Source organism: Nilaparvata lugens, chromosome 5, assembly GCF_014356525.2.
Source record: "Nilaparvata lugens isolate BPH chromosome 5, ASM1435652v1, whole genome shotgun sequence".
Taxonomy (NCBI): Eukaryota; Metazoa; Arthropoda; class Insecta; order Hemiptera; family Delphacidae; genus Nilaparvata; species Nilaparvata lugens.
This window is the reverse complement of record NC_052508.1, coordinates 51,823,931-51,842,102: the sequence shown is the minus strand read 5'-3', so window position 1 is coordinate 51,842,102 and position 18,172 is coordinate 51,823,931. Positions and strand designations below refer to the sequence as shown.

Here is an 18,172-nt window from a genome sequence, read left to right as displayed (position 1 = left end):
AATTACTGAGTTTGGGTTATTATTTATAAAGTGTATAGCCTGTGATTTTCCAAGAGGTTGAAGGTTTTTAAGCTTGTAGGCACAGCTGAAAATTATGTGCACATATCAGCCAAGTGTCCATTTTATTACATGCTGTGCATTGATTGTAAATCGTTGCCTGCGCTCTCAGTCCCATGTATATTACCCCTATCAAAAGCATTATACTTCTAGAGCATTCCACTCCAAGTTGTAATAGCCAAAATCACAGATAGGCTATTGTATTTTTCTTGAGTCACAGGTCTGTACTACATAATATGAACAACAATGTTGAAGGAACAATCAGTGTTGGCTCAAATTGATCTGACCTGATCATATGAATTTTTTTAATTAATTTTCTGTCGAAAAATAAGATACCTCGATCCATCATTCCTATGTCATTCATTGCTAAGAGCTCTAACTGTAAATAAGTGGAAATGAGGAAATCAGTGGATGAATCTGGTGATAATGGTAAAAACTGCTCCTATAGAAAGAGTATCATGGAAATTGGCAACTACATAATAAGTATAATGTAAAATTCTATCAAGAGCTATGTTTTGAGGTCGCCTGAGAACAAAGGAAAGTATCGATTCCCAATAAATAACAAGACTCCATAATTCGTACACTTTTGAGTTTCTCTGAACTCTATAAGGAAATTATTAATCTCCAATTCTAGTTACACTTGTCAAGTTATTTGTTTCATCTTAATTGCACCTGCTTGTAAATAGTTTGCTATTGGAATCGTTGTTTTTTCAGATAGACTATTGACAATATCACCGATACCTCATTTTCATTGCTTCAATTTGATTTGTAGTTGTACTACCTATAGCCTACGGTACTAATTTTTGATCACCACTTTTTTTTCAAAGAACTCTGACTGGATGATGTATAGCATTATGTGTTATTGGTGTTTCATTTTACCACATCAACAGACAACAGTCAGTTGGCACTCGAATTTCATTGTACTAATTTTTGTTGATAGTTGCTTGATGTTTGAGAACGATACTGACTAGCAGTTGGCGTTCAAATTCTACTGTTTCATACTAATGTTTGTTGGTAATGTTTGCGAACGATGCTGACTGTCTGTTGGCGTTCAAATTCTACACCCCCGTGTTAATTTTTGTTGGTAATTTTTTGTTTTCAGACGACGCCGACAGTCGCCTAGCGTCCGGCGGCCACATGCTTTTGACGCCCGACATCTACGCCAAGCTGATGGGGACGGGAACGAGCGTCAGCGGCGGCGGGACTCTGCTCCGGAGTTCCGCCGCGTCAGCTGTTTTCACGTCGACGGCAGCCAATCAGCTGGGCTTCACTTGCCCGCGGTGTGGCAACGCGTATGCGCGTCCACACAGCCTCAGCCGGCACATCCGGTTTGAGTGTGGTGTCGACCCAAAATTCGAGTGCCCCATCTGCCACAAAAAGTCCAAGCACAAGCACAACCTCATGCTGCACATGCGCACGCACCTCAACCGATAAGATAAGATATCATTCTATTATTATTATCATAATTTAGTGTCGAATTGGGTGGGGAGCTCTCTAGGTTACAGTTCTGCCAATTGCTCTAAGAATGTTTTCCAAAAGGAACGTGGGACGGGTTAGATCCTAAAAAGGATATGTTTGATAGGATCTATTATGTAATAATAATGTAGTCTGGAATTTACACTATGAACAGATATATTGTGGAATTTATTAATAAGATAAAAATAAGTTGAAAAATGAGAGATATTTTCAGCTCCACATAATTTATTTATCCATAAGATAAAAATAGGTTGAAAAATAAGAGATATTGTCAGCTCCACATAATTTATTTGATCACTTTCAAATACTCAAATTACGACATAGCAGTCTGATTTTTATGATTGAAAGCTATTAGCTTCTACTCACGTTTATGGAGCGCTTTCGGATTCAGGTCCCTTTTCCAACACTGGTTGACAGTCAACAACGGAAGTATCAACCAATGTTGAAAAAGGGCCCAGCGTTCGAAAGCGTTCCACAAACGTGAGATCACTTTGGACTAAACGTCCAAATTGGCAGAACTGTGAAGCATGAGTAGCTAAATAATAAATATAATTATAGAATTACAAAACGAAAAGCAGTATGAATTAGCAGCTAATAGCTTTTAATCATGAAAATCAGACTGCTATGCCGTAATGTGTTAAGTGTTTGAAAGTGATCATTAACAAGCAGTTTGTAATGGAAAGGAACATTGAAGAGAATTTATTTGAGACAAATCAAGTTTCAATGCACTTATGGCGTCATCATCATCATCATCATCATCATCATCAGTGGTCGGTCTTCTTTGGTTAGACTGCCAAAAAAGACCATTGCTGATGCCTTAAGTGCATTGAAACTTTAGTTTAAAAAAATGGGATAGGAATAGATCCCATATGATGAGTTTAATAGGTTATATTTAAATAATGTTGTCTGGAATTTACAACAGAAACAGAAATGTTGTGGAACTTCTCCAAATTAGGTTGATGAATGATCAAGATATGTCTATTCCACATGAACAATGTGACAATTCCACAGTATTGACAATATTACATTTTTCATTCATCTCCTTCGTCTGGAATTGGTTGGCAGTTCTCTAAGTTTGCGTTTTCGCCACTTGCAAGTGTAAGTCTTTAACAATACTTCTACTTGAAAATTCCAGTAAATATGTATTTTCACATATATAATGTGAATTTATCTTCAATTGTTATTGTTACTTCATTTTTTGAAGACAATAATTTAGGCTATAGGCTATTATGTTATTTTCCTTCGGATTCATATTTCTCAAAATGAAGTATAAATTTGGCTACAGTTTTTTGCAATAATCAAAGTTGAACTCCAATCAGTTTTTTCCACTATATAGGTAGTAATGTTTTATTCACAAACAAATTACGTGCACTATTTATTAATTTAATCACAATAGTTATTCCTGAATAACCAGTGACATTTTAGACTTGCTTTTATCTTGTACGTTCCTATCCCAATAAAAACGTCCAAATTGGCAGAACTGTGAAGCATGAGTAGCTAAATAATAAATATAATTATAGAATTACAAAACGAAAAACAGTATGAATTAATTTAAGATGAATAACTAATAACCTGTTGAACTGGATTATTTTGAGCTGTTGGTCATTTTTGAAATGGAATTTTTAATAGAATCTAGAATTGTTACTGTAGGGGTTGATAATTCATTCTTAGTAGGATATTTTGATTGAACCAATGTAATTCGAATTTGACCTTATTAATTTCACATTCATTTTCGGATTCAATCAATTTTTTATTTCAAAGTCCCTCATCAGTAGTATGATATGTTCACATTATAATGTTTATATCACAAAATGCCTTTATACGTCCATAAATATATCTGAATATCAGAACAATGTCCATGGAATGCAGGATATTTTAAACTAAAAATCCACCTTTTCAGATGAGGGCTATCAGCAATGTGATCGTTAATTGGAGATAAATTCTCAGGAAGGAATAGTACAATGTAGAATTTCTAATATCCCACAGTAATTCATGTTCTAAATTCAAATAATCTTTTTCATTATTCATTTTTTGAAAATAGAGCATAGCTCTCATTTTAAGAACAACTGTTTCTTCAAATACATTTTTCTCATCGAGCCAAACAATAGTTACCACCACTGTAGCGAATACAGTATTTAGTTCAATTGAATACCGTAGGCTACATAATGTTATGATTGATGAATTTTAATTAAGCTTCAATACTGAAGTTACCAATACACTAATTACCAGCATTTCATTTTTGGAGGTGTAGTAAAAAACTCCATCCAATTTTAAAAGTCAATCTTCTATTAGAATGCTGGAGTAATACTCCTCGACTTGATTCCACCCCCATTCATCGACTAGTCTGAAAATTATATTATTATTAAATTGACAATAAATAGTCTCAACAGAGAAGACTTTATTCCATTAGGCCATAGGCCTAATGTTCCATTTTCCTCAATATTCTTCAGGATCATGTCTCGAGGTCGATACTTCAAATTGTCAAGTTAAAGCTTTCCCATTTATTCCTGCATTTTATCAGACTTCAATTATGTAGAATTCCGTCGTTAGTCAACAGAAGGTTAGAGCCGGACCAATAGATAGCATATCAACCGTGATTGTGATGACAGTCATGGAAGAGATCCAAGAAATTTGAACTGAAATAGGTAATGAAATAATGCAATAAAGTAATTAATATACTGATTTGGTATTCATTGATTCACATAAATTAAAAATGGTAATTTGAAAAAGTTGAGTAGGCTTTCGTAGGAGTAATTTGTAGGATCAATAAATAAGTCCGTTGTAGGATCCGGGGATTTTTTCTTTTAAATTCATTTTCTAAAAATGTATGCATCAAGTTGTCGAAGAAAAATACTTGGTAGGTACTCTCTCTGTATCCAATATCTCATCATAATCTTCGAATATCACGTCCAAAAAAAACAATAAAATTATCAATATTTCCTCCAAATGTAGTGAAATCTAACTTTTTAAAAGCTTAAAAATTATCAGTTTACTCTTTTGAACATATTTTAATTAAACTCAGAACGGTTTCGTCCCGTTATAATGCAGTTAGGCTACCAGACTGGTGATATAGATCAAAGGGTATTACATTGAAGAAAATACACTCATTAGGTACCCTTCTGAATACCAATTCTCAACAGGAAAATTATTTTTCAATTGGTATTTCTACTTTATTATACATTAGCATTGTGAAAACTCAATTGCAGAAGGTACTTGAACAAGAGTATAAGTTTAGTGAACTTCAAATTCACCAAAAAATAATTCAGTAATGATTTTAGTTATCCATTGATAATGTATTAAAAGAGATATAAAGTTATTAATTTGTAAAGATCATTATTGCCCATAAATAAATGTTTTTAGTAAACGAATGTTTAAACAAATTGAAAATACTGCAGCAAGAATAGTGAAAACATTATATTTTTAATGTATGATGTTTCTTATTCAAATATAACGATATATTCAATGCCCACGGTACACAAGCCCGTTGATATACCGGTAACCTACTGCATAAAATTAAGTATAACATCACCTCATAAATCATAAATGAGGAAGCTATAATTAACCGTAAACCTTTTTCATGAATAATAAATACGGGTTAACTGTTATTCAAATACCTCATAGCTGCGAAATATTTTATTGTTAACATATTGACGTTTTATATCTTACACAATAATTATTGTAGCAATTGGGTTGAATTATCTTGTTGGAAGAAAGGACGTGGAAGTATAAGCGTTGACTTTTACAGAAATGAAGACAATATTGATTACAAAAAACATTAATTTCATCTTAAAAACGAATTATTATTAATATTTTCCCAATCAGTAGAATGTTATGATACGGTATCATAATAATAGAATGACGTTTTTTATTAGTTGCCATTGCAAAGCTTGGACAATATATTTAGACATTTAGAATGTTTACTCCACCATTCAACCAGCAATATTATTGTTTGAAAATGTTATAAAAGTGTAATAAACAGAGACTTTTATACTATATGGTGGAGCAAAATTATCAATCAAGATTCTATTTAATGAAGTTTACATTTTGCATATTGCTGGAATCTTGCGGAATGTCCAAAATTACATGAAAAATCAGCGGGATGAGTAGCATTTTTACAATCTCAAGCTCTAAATTTAGGATCAATTTTGCATTATTTTTTTGTAAACCCCGGAGAGTGCAGTAAGCTTTTAAATTAAAATATTCTCTTTTTCCACAAACATTTCTTGACGAACAAACAAAACCGATCAAATTTTTCAACAATTTACAATTTTAAAAATTGTTTTGTGTGTATTTTTGCTCTCTTCTCTGTTGATTCAGAGTTGAGACTGTAGAATATTACTATATTTTGTATTGTAAATATATTTATCAACGCACTGTTGTGTGAAGTAATTCATGCGATTATTATACTGAGAGTAAAATTAGCTGTGATTCTAGGATTAGGATAGTTGAATTACCGTAATTTCTAGTCTAGTTGAATTTGTAATGATTGCAATCTAGTCTAGGTAAAATATACAATATACATGCAGTATATTAATCGCAAGAGGGGAATATCAGAGAACGTTATTAATAAACATTCTCTCATGAAACCCCATGTCTCGTACTACTATATGTTTTTTACATTATTTCTTATTGCATGTGCTTTTTTGAAGAGTTCGGTTTACAGAGTTTGTGTTTTTTGTCTTTTACAGAAATATGTGTTGTTTATTGTAGTCAATTTTATTATAACTGAAAGTTGTTACCTTATAAATTTTGTTGACATATTACACATAGGTGTAATATCCTAGCTCTTCTATTTTATTTAAATATCAATTTAGAACAAACGAAAAAAAATTTGCTTCTTGTTTTTTTCTCAAATTATTTGATTAAATTTATGGATTGTTTCAAATTTAACTAAAAAATTGACAATTTATATGAACAAATAAAATAAATTATGAATTTATGATAATAGTTTATTGGTTATTGATGTATTGTTTTAGGTTGCTGGCTTCATGAATTAATATTATTTCTAATTCATTTTCAAAACTTATTTAGATTGATGTTATCTCTATTGAAATCACGACATGATATTAGAACTGATATTTGTCCAATTGACATAATAATTATAGTTATATAGGTTGACATTAAGCGTAAAAAGTATTGTTGTTGCAAGGATGAATTATTATAAAGAAGATGATATTTTTTACGATATTCTGTGTATTATCAAACTTTTAAGTGGTTTCTCACAAAGCCATAATCAATATTTTTGGGTTGCTTTGAACGGTTCTAATTAAATGAGTAGCGACTGACACCTCACCCTCAAGATTTCATAAATATGCTTACCATTAGTAGAGAATGTGAAATCAAAATATGAAAAACAATTTAATTGCTATAATATGTTAGGATGTGATAACGAAATAACAAGAATTATGTGTTGTATGCCAGTCTGTACTAACGTGAACAAAAGCTTAGAGTAAATATTAAATAAATATCTCTCTTTCATTCATTGATAGATGCTGTTCTATATCAAGTTAATTTAGCAAAAAGTCGAATTTTGTGAATTGGAATTCATAAACATGCCAAAAAAAGAATTGTTTATAAGTTTGATTTTTTTCAGAACCGCTTCGAAAGTACGAATTGTAGATCATAGGTATACAAATTAAATTATATGCTCTACTCCAATTATCGGAAATTGATGGGTATTTAAAATTCATTCTTTTTTGTAGAATAACCTTCACAATGTTAACACAATATTATTTTCTTAATCCACATATACTGCCTCAATAGTAGACTGATTTAATCATCAAAACAGATTATGCTAGTATTTTACCTCAAGGAATCATTCACCATATTATTCCACTCCATAATCAAATGAAAACATCAGGGAATATTTGTTATTAATAATAATACTATATAGAGACACTATGACAATGTATGTAAAGCTTAGGTTTGATTCACAACATAGTTAATCAATAACAGCCCAAGGCCGTCAATACCAAGTAATATTCTACCTCAAAATATTTTTGTATAACAGAGAAGTTGTCATCCATTTAGTGATGAACAATAATAATTATCATTGTTATTGAACATTTATTTTACAGACATTTTGAAAGGTATACCCATCGAACAGTACAATGATGATACATAGTTAGCATAATGTGTTACCCTATTATGGTTTAAACCAGACTGTAGTAAAACTTTGTATTCAAGGAATTGTAATTTATTGTAGTGTAAACTATAACCCCAATCAAATACCATTCAACGCAAACAGAATGTACTATTCATTGATTCATAAAGAACTCAGAATAGGTACCGTACTACTAGAAACCATAATATTTCACATTAATTACCTTATGTAATTTTTCTCAAACTTTGGTTTTGTCTCAACTGTTAATTGAAATGTAGGCTATAACCTTATTTTAAATTATATTTCAGAATATTTCTACTCCATTTTGCCATTTCTGTTCCTACAGTAATTATTATGATTAATTTCCTATTTTATTTCACACAAGTTACCACAGACAGCTAATCACTAGACGCTATTGAGATTTATTATATGACCATATAATATTATAAACAGTCATTGTGAACTATATTTGTTTTGTTTTATGTATATATTCTATCGGTTTCATGCTTACCATATTCTATTTGTTATTGATATAGCCAATCGAACATTTTTATTAAGTATTTGATAATATTATTGTCATTTGTTTCCCTTGTATTATAAAAAGGAATGTTATTTCTTGAGTGTTTAAGGTGTAAGGCATTTTAATTAATATTACCTTATTTGGCTCTGTGTTATCGATTTTATTAGTGGAATTTCTTATTATTTGTCTATATAGTTGGTTTGTTGGAGTATGTTGTTCTATTTATATTGAATATTGTAATCTATTTATTGTTTTGGGTTGTACTGTTTAGTCTTCAAGTATTTCAAACTATTAGAGTTAATTCTTAAAGTTAGACCTGTCCATTAGTAAGTTGAGCTTACAATTATTGATCACTTTATTTTCTCATTGTAAAATAACATAGGATCTTGTGTCAGTTATTAAACTTGACTTCTTCATGAAGCTCAATATCGAAGGTCCGATTTCAACCGATTTACCTCATAACTTTATTATTTGTTAGAGAAAGAGCATGGAATCACAAAACATAAGAATAATATGATACTATGTTATTTATCGAATTTATCTCATCATTGCATGAAAATGAATAATTACACAGATGTGAACTTCCTCATCGAGAGCTGTATCAAAATTGATGAATATAAGCAAAGATAAAAAAAATATTCATATATTTTGTTCAAATATCGAATCTATGGTATCTAGTTGATGTGTGAATATTACAATAACTGAAAAGGACGATGATAATATTTATTTTATTATACGTACAATGATAATTGCGATTTAAGAACACCAATGTTTCCAACCCCAAGATAATAAATATATTAGTGATAGAGATGTGTTTTAAATCATTACCACAAATTATATTTATAATCGTCTTGAATTATTCAATTTTAATTTTTTCTAAATCCTGTACCGTAGTTGTTTTTTGATCAATTAATCAATGCCATATTATATGTTATTTCTTTGCACATTTAGGTAATAAAAAATAGGAAATAAAAATAATTGGTGAAGGACTGTATGATATACAGTATTTTAAGAAATTCAATAAATTGATCTATCTAGTGGTCTTCATCACTTTTGATACATTGAAGGAAGTTTATAGCCTTAAAGTTTTAATTGAGCCAGGAGTTGAATAAAGATGATGTTGTAAGACTAGTAAGTCTCAGATTCTCTCTCTCTAGTTAGCAAAGCTCAGCTTTTAGCTTGAGATGAACAACTTTGTTATTCTACTATTTTTGTTCAGACTTTATTGGTCTGAAAGACTGAGATGAATATAGCAGATTATTATAAATTGAATGTTATATTGTGAATATTTCCCGTAAGTCTGTGCACAATGTTCGAGTTAGAATATTTTGTATTGATGATTTTGTTTTATGTTAAATGTTATCCCAGTTTGGGAGAATCTGCAATCATATACAACGTTCAGTGAGTATACGATAAGACAGCACAGAATCATATCATAAGTAAACAAATTAGAGAATTATTGTGTAAAATGTTTGCATATCTGTACTGTTTAGCTGTCACTGTCATTTAGAATGGCAGATAAATGTTAAATTAATGGCCGGTGGTGTTGAAAAATAGAAATAAATTTGATTATAAAATATAACTCTGGCTTTATTATTTTGTAGTTACCGTACCATTATTGTAGCTGTTAGTAATCTATGTATGATAGATGTATGTTTTATCTTTTCTCTCAAATGCCTTCGTATTACTTAAAATTTACAATTAAAATGATACATATCAAGTAAAATGTATTTCACCAAAGTAGATTGGAGAAGAGTAGTGAACTCATTTAAAATACCAGATAATTTGAAAAATCTTGAACCATTTTAAATGAAATACAAGTACATAATATCCAATGAGAACTTGCAGATTCTTGTGGTAGAGTGATGTGATTAATTATTGCAAGTGCATTATGATCAATAATAATAATTATTATTGCCTACCAAGGTCAAGTATTGCTGATTTTTCAGGCTGTTTTTCGGTACCAGCAGTACAGTACATTATTTTCAGTACTGATACTGGTGATTTTTGTTTATAAGTTTTTTTAGAAAAATGAAAAAGTGCATTATTTCATTTTATGATGATGCAAATGAAAATAAGGCTTGGAAACATATTTGAATTTTTGTGTAGCACAGGAATGAATTGGACCTAACATATTCTGTATATGTGAGCTGTCCAACTCATGCATATGTGAATTTTATTTTTGTCACATCCACATTCATTAGATTTGTTCACAGATTCCTATTCAACGACTCTTACTATTCATGTGTTCAAAAATAATATTGTACTCCATTTGATCAATTTATTTATTTATAATTTCTACAAAGTAGCACTGACTGGGAGAGAAAAACTAAGGATACTCCTTGTAATATTTCTCTCCCAAATAGCAGAAAACCTGGTCGTGGAAATTTCCAGTGTGCATCGGTTGATTACGAGTATATGAACTGAGGAAAAGTGGAAGCCTGTAAGTGGGGAGAATCGTGAAAAATTCACCCACGTGTATATTTGAATATTCTTTTAACAAGAGTTAACTGTTGAAAAATGAACTCTTGGGAACACCGTAAATGAAATATTATTTTCCATTCTCTCGAATGGAAATTATTGATTTTATACAGGTGCTGATTTATGTAATGAGCAATTGATTAAAATTCGACTTCTGATGCAAATTTTTAAAAATGTTCAAATGGTGAACATTTTTGCTTAGCAATATTCGCAACGATCGCTCAATCAGATACTCATTATCTTGATCAATTTCTGCTTCTACTGAGATCTCTGTAAAGTGAAACTCCTCAGCAGTTTACTCCAGCAGTACCTAAGTTTGTCAAGTTTTCTCGAGCATAATAATTAGTGTAATACTTAGCAGTTAAGTATAATTAAATACGCATCTCTGAATGGGCCGGGTGATTCCTTCTTACCAGGCAAAACGATCTTCACGCAAATTGTGAGTTGATAATTTTTCACTTTCTTGTTCTAATTTCCTATTAGGGTTGATTGAATAAAAACTAGTAGAATAGAATAGGAAAAACGTTTATTGAATAAATAAGCTACCTTAAGCGAACCTCAAAGAGGCTGCTTGACAAGGTAGGCTACCATACACAAAACATGTAAATTCAAATATAAATATACATATATCAGTGAACTTTATTTTTAGTTAACAGTTAAATTTACTTATCAGTTTATTACACTGTTAAAATTACTTACAGAATTTACTTAACAGTTGAAATTATCATGATATTAATTAATTATTGTTGGCTCAACTTCAACTCTCAAAAATCTCAAAAGTGTTATAATATATAGTCAACCTGAACTTACATACAAAAAATAGAACAGAATGAATTACAACAATACAATACATTAATAATGAATTACATTATGACTAGCAAATACTCATTAAATTATGAGCCTACAGGCGAATCTATATCGAAGAGTGCTCAAGTAGGCTTAGAGTACTATGAAAGATGATATAGGCCTATTACATTGAGAAAGCAGATCTATATATTGGAAAAACTATAAAAATATTGATAACGACTGCTATTAATCTTCTAATTCATTGATCAACCTTGTAAGAATGTAAATAGAAAACAGGAGTTGGCCCTTTACTATACGAGAGGCTGTTGGTAAGGACCCAATTAATAAACCGCAGCTGAAATCAAATGAGAACAACGGCTCTTAAAACACCCTTTACGCAGGGACAATAAAAATGTCCACTAAGTAGCCTACAGGAGTGGCAGTGCGCCATTACACAGGAACATTAGCCGCATCTGAACATCTTCTAACAGGGAAAATAAATAATGGAATTTTATTACCGCCACTAATAATAGCCAATTCTAGTAGCCGCTACTATTGTCTTCGTATGTAGAGGCTAAGGGCATTTTCACGATGTACGCCTGAATTGTATATTACCAACCATCTAAAACTACTTGATGTAAAAAATACATCTGTATTTTTTGGTTCAAAACTTAGTGGAGGGGTGAAGCTATAGTTTTTTATTTATTTGATAATTGGACGGTCTTTCCCAGACTTGAGGCTATTGAAACAAAATAATTTGACAATAAGTGTAAGGATACAAAATAATCTTATAAATGAAGAGAAAAAATTATAATGCTATTGGTAAATGAGATAGTAGTTCTAAGCTTGAGAAGACAACAAAGAATAGTAGTGACAATAAGAAGAATTATATCAATATAATTAAATAATTGAATAAATATAAGTGGGCCTATAGCTGAGAGCTTTTATAATTCATGTAATATCCAAATGTAGAAAAACACAGTGAAGCGGAGTCATTTATTGATTCAAGATACACAATTATTTATTGAAATAAATGGGGAAGAACCAACAGGCACAGTCCAAAACTGTTCCCCCCGAATTTTAATTCATATACTAGTCCAGAAAGGTTATTTTTTCTTTATTAAATTTGTGTCCAAATGATACATGCATTTTTTGAACAATCTCAGCATTCTCTTATACCCTCTCTACTCTCGCCGCTCCATTTTCTGTTTACTTTTTGTAAATAAGGATAATAACGCAGTTTGTAATTTTCTAGAGTTTATGTTTGAAAGAGACATTTTTTGTTAGGAAAAATTAACAAAATGTTGCAACAGTTTCAGGTTGCAGCATGCATGTAATGGGAGCGGCTGCGGTAGCGGTGCGAGACGGAGACGTTTTCCACTGTCCGGACTGCGACAAGCGGTATTGGAACCGCATCTCGCTGACGCGGCACCGGCGGTACGAGTGCGGCGTCGTGCCGCGGTTCATGTGCCGCTTGTGCCGCAGGCGGTTCAAGTATAATTTCCTGCTCAACACCCATATGGCGGCTATACACAAGATAGCGCAGCCGGCTACAGAGAACTGAACCAAAATATATAAATAATAAACACAAATTTGTGCAAAATCGAACTTCATTCAAATTAATTTTGCGTTCATCTCATAGTTTTATATTGGTATTGCAAAATTGCAGACATTTTTCAATTTTCATCGGCATTCTGGAAATGCTTTTCTCTACCAAACTATGGTCAGCTTGATTCGAATTGGCTTAGCCTACTTTCTCCTGTACCGTCATGTGCTAGAGTTGAGGTAGCCTACTTGAAATGATCAAGAACAAAGAAAAAACAAGTTTTCATTCCAATCCAATCCAGCCCAGGCTACTATTATGACCATTTTGAAATCAATATTTGTGTGTTTATTTACTAAGACTTTTGTTCCATTTTTGATTGAGTTTGTGATTTTTACTGCAATTTTCCATCAATTTATAATTGAATGTGTCATCTACTACCATTTTTCATTCCATTTCTAATTGAACATGTCATTTTCATAATTCTAAGTACAACACGCGTCATTTTTATCATTTTCGATTCAAGGTGATTTTACTATAATTTGTAATCTATATTTTTTGAAAACAAATGTGCCATATTTTATTTTGTAACAATGAATCTACTGCGTAAGCTATGTGCAGGATATTTTTGTGTGTAATAAGCGATTAAGGATTGAAATTGTTTGAATGATATTCTTGCTGGTCACATCTACTAATTGTATTCTCAAATGTTCTGAATTATTTTTCTATCGTCTTGCTCAACAAACTCTTGAGTATTCAATAAATTGTTGTCTATGCTGAATAATTTGAAGGATATCATCTTATTAAGTTCATCTATTAAAGAGTTGTAGTTTTGTATTTTTTACTGAACTTCCCGTTCGAAATTCATTGTGATATACATACGTAAGAAGAAATAATATAAATTGGAAATCAGAGACTTCAGAAAAAATTATGTTATCAAATATCAAGTTGAAATTTATAATAGAAAAATATAAACTCATGATTTTTGTTGTGATTTACGGTGTTGGAATCACCTAATCATAGGCTTAGATTAAAGTAATATTCTGTTTGAGTTTGTTTGTTTGGAACCTCGACAAGTTAATCAAAGTTCAAAGCTTATTCATTGTGTAGAATTAATAATTTATTTATGTGGTTGATGGAACCAAGGAGTGAAGGCTACTTTTTTCTCAAGTCAGCTCGAATGAATATAATATTTCAAATTCAAAATTTATTTTATTAAAATGTAAGAGTTATTTTATCTTGAACTGTTTTTTCTTGACTGTATGTGAAATTCAGGCTCTCTATTCGATATTGGAATGAATAATAAACTTCTTCCACTGTTTACAGTATTTTACTTGTGAAATGATTGTTTATTTTTATAAGACAATAAATGTATCGAAATTATAAAATAAAATACTATATCCCGTTAAACTCTCAATTTTTTCTGTTGCTTTCAGAGCTTTGATGCTTATTGTTAATTGATAGCTATATCCATCAGAACTATAATTCTGGTAACTTTCCAATGAAAAATTCAAGAGAGTTAATAATTTGAACATCGTACTACAAAATTAATGGAATTGGTAATTTCTTCAATGATCTACCATCATACTTGAATCAAATCCGATTTAGTACTAGTAGTCAAAGTGTATTTATATGCAATAAAATGTAGCTATCGTGAGAAATTTTGGCATCTCAAAGTGCATTTGTGATTTGATACGTTTTTGAGTTAAATTTGTTCTATACTTCTAAACCCAAGTAAAATTTATGAGATTGTTGCTCATTAAAATTATGCATGTTTAAAATACTTTCTTGTATTACTGGAGTGTTTATTATGGTGGACATCTATTTTAGAAGAGCTATAACAGGAAAAATCCACTCTTTTAAACCAAGAAACTAGAATTTAGTGTTTTTGTTTTCACACTACACAGAGATAATAATCCATGTATTATGTGATGATTAACTACCATCTAGAAACATACTCCATTATTGCAATAACTCTCAACTTATTCATTCAATGATAAACAAAACACAATTCATCAAAATGATTGGGGAAGGACCAACAAGGACATCCCAAAATCCTTTTATTTCGTATACTTCATCATCATAATAATCCTGAAGCACTTAGAAAGATACGTAAAAAGGCTTTCTTATAGTTTTACCAATTGTGTGGATAATACTGTGTATTAATTTTTTCAACGTTGGTGCATTGTCTCCCAAATAAATATTACAGAACTAGTAAATAATTACCATGAACCAAATCCTCATTTCATTTTTTCTATTCATCATTAATGAAGACAATTTAACAATATTCACTTTGGATTTCAGGCGATTTCGAAACTTATTTGGAGTTCGGTGTGAGAGGACCTCCATTTTCCTGCTACCAGTGTGGACGCATGTATTCACACAAGTGCAATTTAAAACGTCACCTGCGTCTAGAATGTGGCGTCGATCCTAAGTTCAAGTGCTCTTACTGCAAGAAACTTTTCAAACACAGGCATCATCTCAATGACCATTACAAGACACAACATGTCGATGTTATTAAATGAACAATTAATATTCCATTACTGGTGTAAAGTTTTTCAGTATCTCCCTCTCATTGTTTAATAGGTTTTTCATACCTAAAATTCCTGAATCCTCTTGAATGTTCATGAATAAAAAATGAAAGTAGTAATATTTAAGCATGAAGTTGTGTTCTCTCTTCTAGTGTGATTTACATTAAACTGTCATCATTGATTGAATGTGAATCATTATGCTATTCATAGGAGGCATGTTGACAGTTCAAAATATAGGAGTATAATGTATTGAGTCTTGCTCCCATAATTTAAATAAATATAATGTGATTCATAAAGTTTACAATTCGATGAAAAAAGTCTCACATATTGAAGTGACATTCTGAAATAAAAATATGAATGGTTTCTTCAGGACGTAAGTTAATCTACGAAAAAGAAGACATATGAAACGAGTTTGACAATAATAATTATTATTATGCATGCAAAGTTCCATGATGATAGTTTTTTTTTCAATTTTCATAACGGCAAGGAAAGTTGTGTGAGTGCGCCACACCAGATTTTTTAGATTGGCTGGTGAGTATTACAAACTGTCAAAATTTCATTTTTTAAAGCAACTTCAATGCTGACAGTCCGAAGTGAATCCCACTCTAGCAGTGTTATTATATTTTGGCCCTAGAACAGACACAGTTGAAGATAAAAACAAATCAAAAGAAGAAATCTATGACAAGAAGCAAGTAAGTAGTGGTCTTTGAGATGATCACTCTGAAGTTTTTCGAAGGTGAGTAATATACCTAAATTTTAATTCTCGATTGAGACAATAGAGATATATAGGTTCAAATTAGCCTACATAACAGTAGGTATTTGAATTTACCTGGTGAGACGATTTTTTTTAATACCTAGACTATATCATTATCAAATCAAAACAGTTTTCTTACCAACATTATAATAAAAACTATTATGATGCAAGCATTGTATTCACATTATTAGTAACTTAGCATTAGTTTATTTATAAATCTTGCAGAAATAATGTGCTCTAATTTATTTAGGCCATCGTATTCTGCAAGCAGATTTTCAACATTATTTGAAAGTTACTCACTAGTGATATTAAAATAAAGTTTTTTTTTTAGAAAATAACTCAATTTCATCAGAATATGAGAGTCACCCATGCACTTCGGTGATGATTTTCAATTGTTTTATTCAAAATAGAAAGTCATTATTATTTTCTTGAATCGAGGACGCGATTCTTCATTCAAATCTTCCGCGCCATTATTTGCTTTTGAGAAGTCGTACCAATAGCACGGCTGGTACGGTACACTGAATTGAATTTTTTTTTGGAAAATAAGGTAATTGGATAATGTAATCAATATTTTTAATTATAATTCCAATCATAATAATATTTCAACTATTATCTTTGTGAAATTTTTAAAAACTAATTTGTAGAAGACCAATGCAGAAGGCTAAATGCTATTGGTACAAATTATAATGAAATTGTGTGAAGAGAGAGGGTTATTATAAATTAGAGACTTGACTTGAGTAGGCTACACTGATGTGTATTGTTGCATGAAATGCAGTGCCATAACAGAGCTGGATTTCTGCGTAATAGTGACAGTAAACAGTATTTTTTTAGATATAATTCCCATAAGTTCAATGGTATCATTCAAACTCATTCGGCCGAGCTGCGTTGAATAACATAGTTCACTTAAGAAATTGTGTGAATTATATTTTCACTATATTTCATAACCCAGCTTCAGGCTGGAGAGCAGTGGACGGTTCTGTATTTGGTGTTTTTATGTTTTTCAGTTTACTTCCATTTTTTTATTACTTTCAAAGTTTCAGTTTTGTTATCTACACTTGTTGTGACAAAAATATTAGGCCCACCTACTCAACAATCATGCTTTCTAAATTGATGGATTGCACCGTCAAAAATACTCAGTTCAAATAATTTGTATTAATAACCTTGGAAAGTTCGCGTATTTTTATACGCTACAAACTCCTAGAAACCTTTAGGAATAATCCAAGGACTATTATCATCTAGCCTACATATAAAATGAGTAGTCGTTGAAGTTTTTATAACAAAACTACTCAATTTTTTAAATATGAGAAGAGTTTGTACGTCCACTTATAAGAAGAATTCTCTCACTTCAAACTAGGTACTTGAAAGTACAATTTACATTATTGTTATCATGTATTATACTATGTACGTGGAATTACCAATATTGCCTTTTGATATTGTCTTCTCTGTTCTTTTTATATTATAACTGTTCCAAGATGAATTGAATAAATAAGTTTTAGTTGATTAATCTAAAATTCAATTTTGAATAATCTACATAAGTACTGTATAAAGACGATAACTACGGTACTGTGCTTGCTCTTTCCAATAATATGTTATTAACTGACTGTTAATCAAACTTGAATATTCAACTGAGAAATAACGTCTTTTATAAATAATCATGCATTAGCATTAAAACAATACGATTGAGAAACAAAAAATAACAACTTTTCATTATTGTGTAAATTGTTGTCAACAGACTAATGACCTCCTACTTAATTTTCTTAATTTTTATGTATATAGATTTGTCCTTATTTTTTAACAAGTCTGTAATGATTGTTTGTTAACTGTGCTATAATATTTAATTTCCAGAACTAATATAGTCCACTAAGTTGTCGACTCCTTCAATTTTGCCGGTAAATTCCAGTAATTCTCTGCAGTCTCACAT

General features: G+C 30.9%; 1 protein-coding gene across 2 annotated transcripts in view; it reads left to right on the top strand.

Annotated features, from left to right (window-relative positions):
• The window catches only part of LOC111055587 (longitudinals lacking protein, isoforms A/B/D/L), a 132,994-nt gene extending 117,488 nt beyond the window's left edge, over window positions 1-15,506 (top strand). The window contains exon 5 of one of the 2 annotated variants that reach the window (XM_039428668.1): window positions 12,737-15,506. In XM_039428668.1, the coding sequence (XP_039284602.1) occupies window positions 12,737-12,987 (251 nt within the window). In that variant the 3' untranslated portion in view covers window positions 12,988-15,506. Of the gene's footprint in view, window positions 1-1,159; window positions 1,975-12,736 lie in introns of those variants that run through there. The other variant, XM_039428666.1, reaches the window with a different exon arrangement.
• The last annotated feature ends 2,666 nt before the right edge of the window (window positions 15,507-18,172 follow it).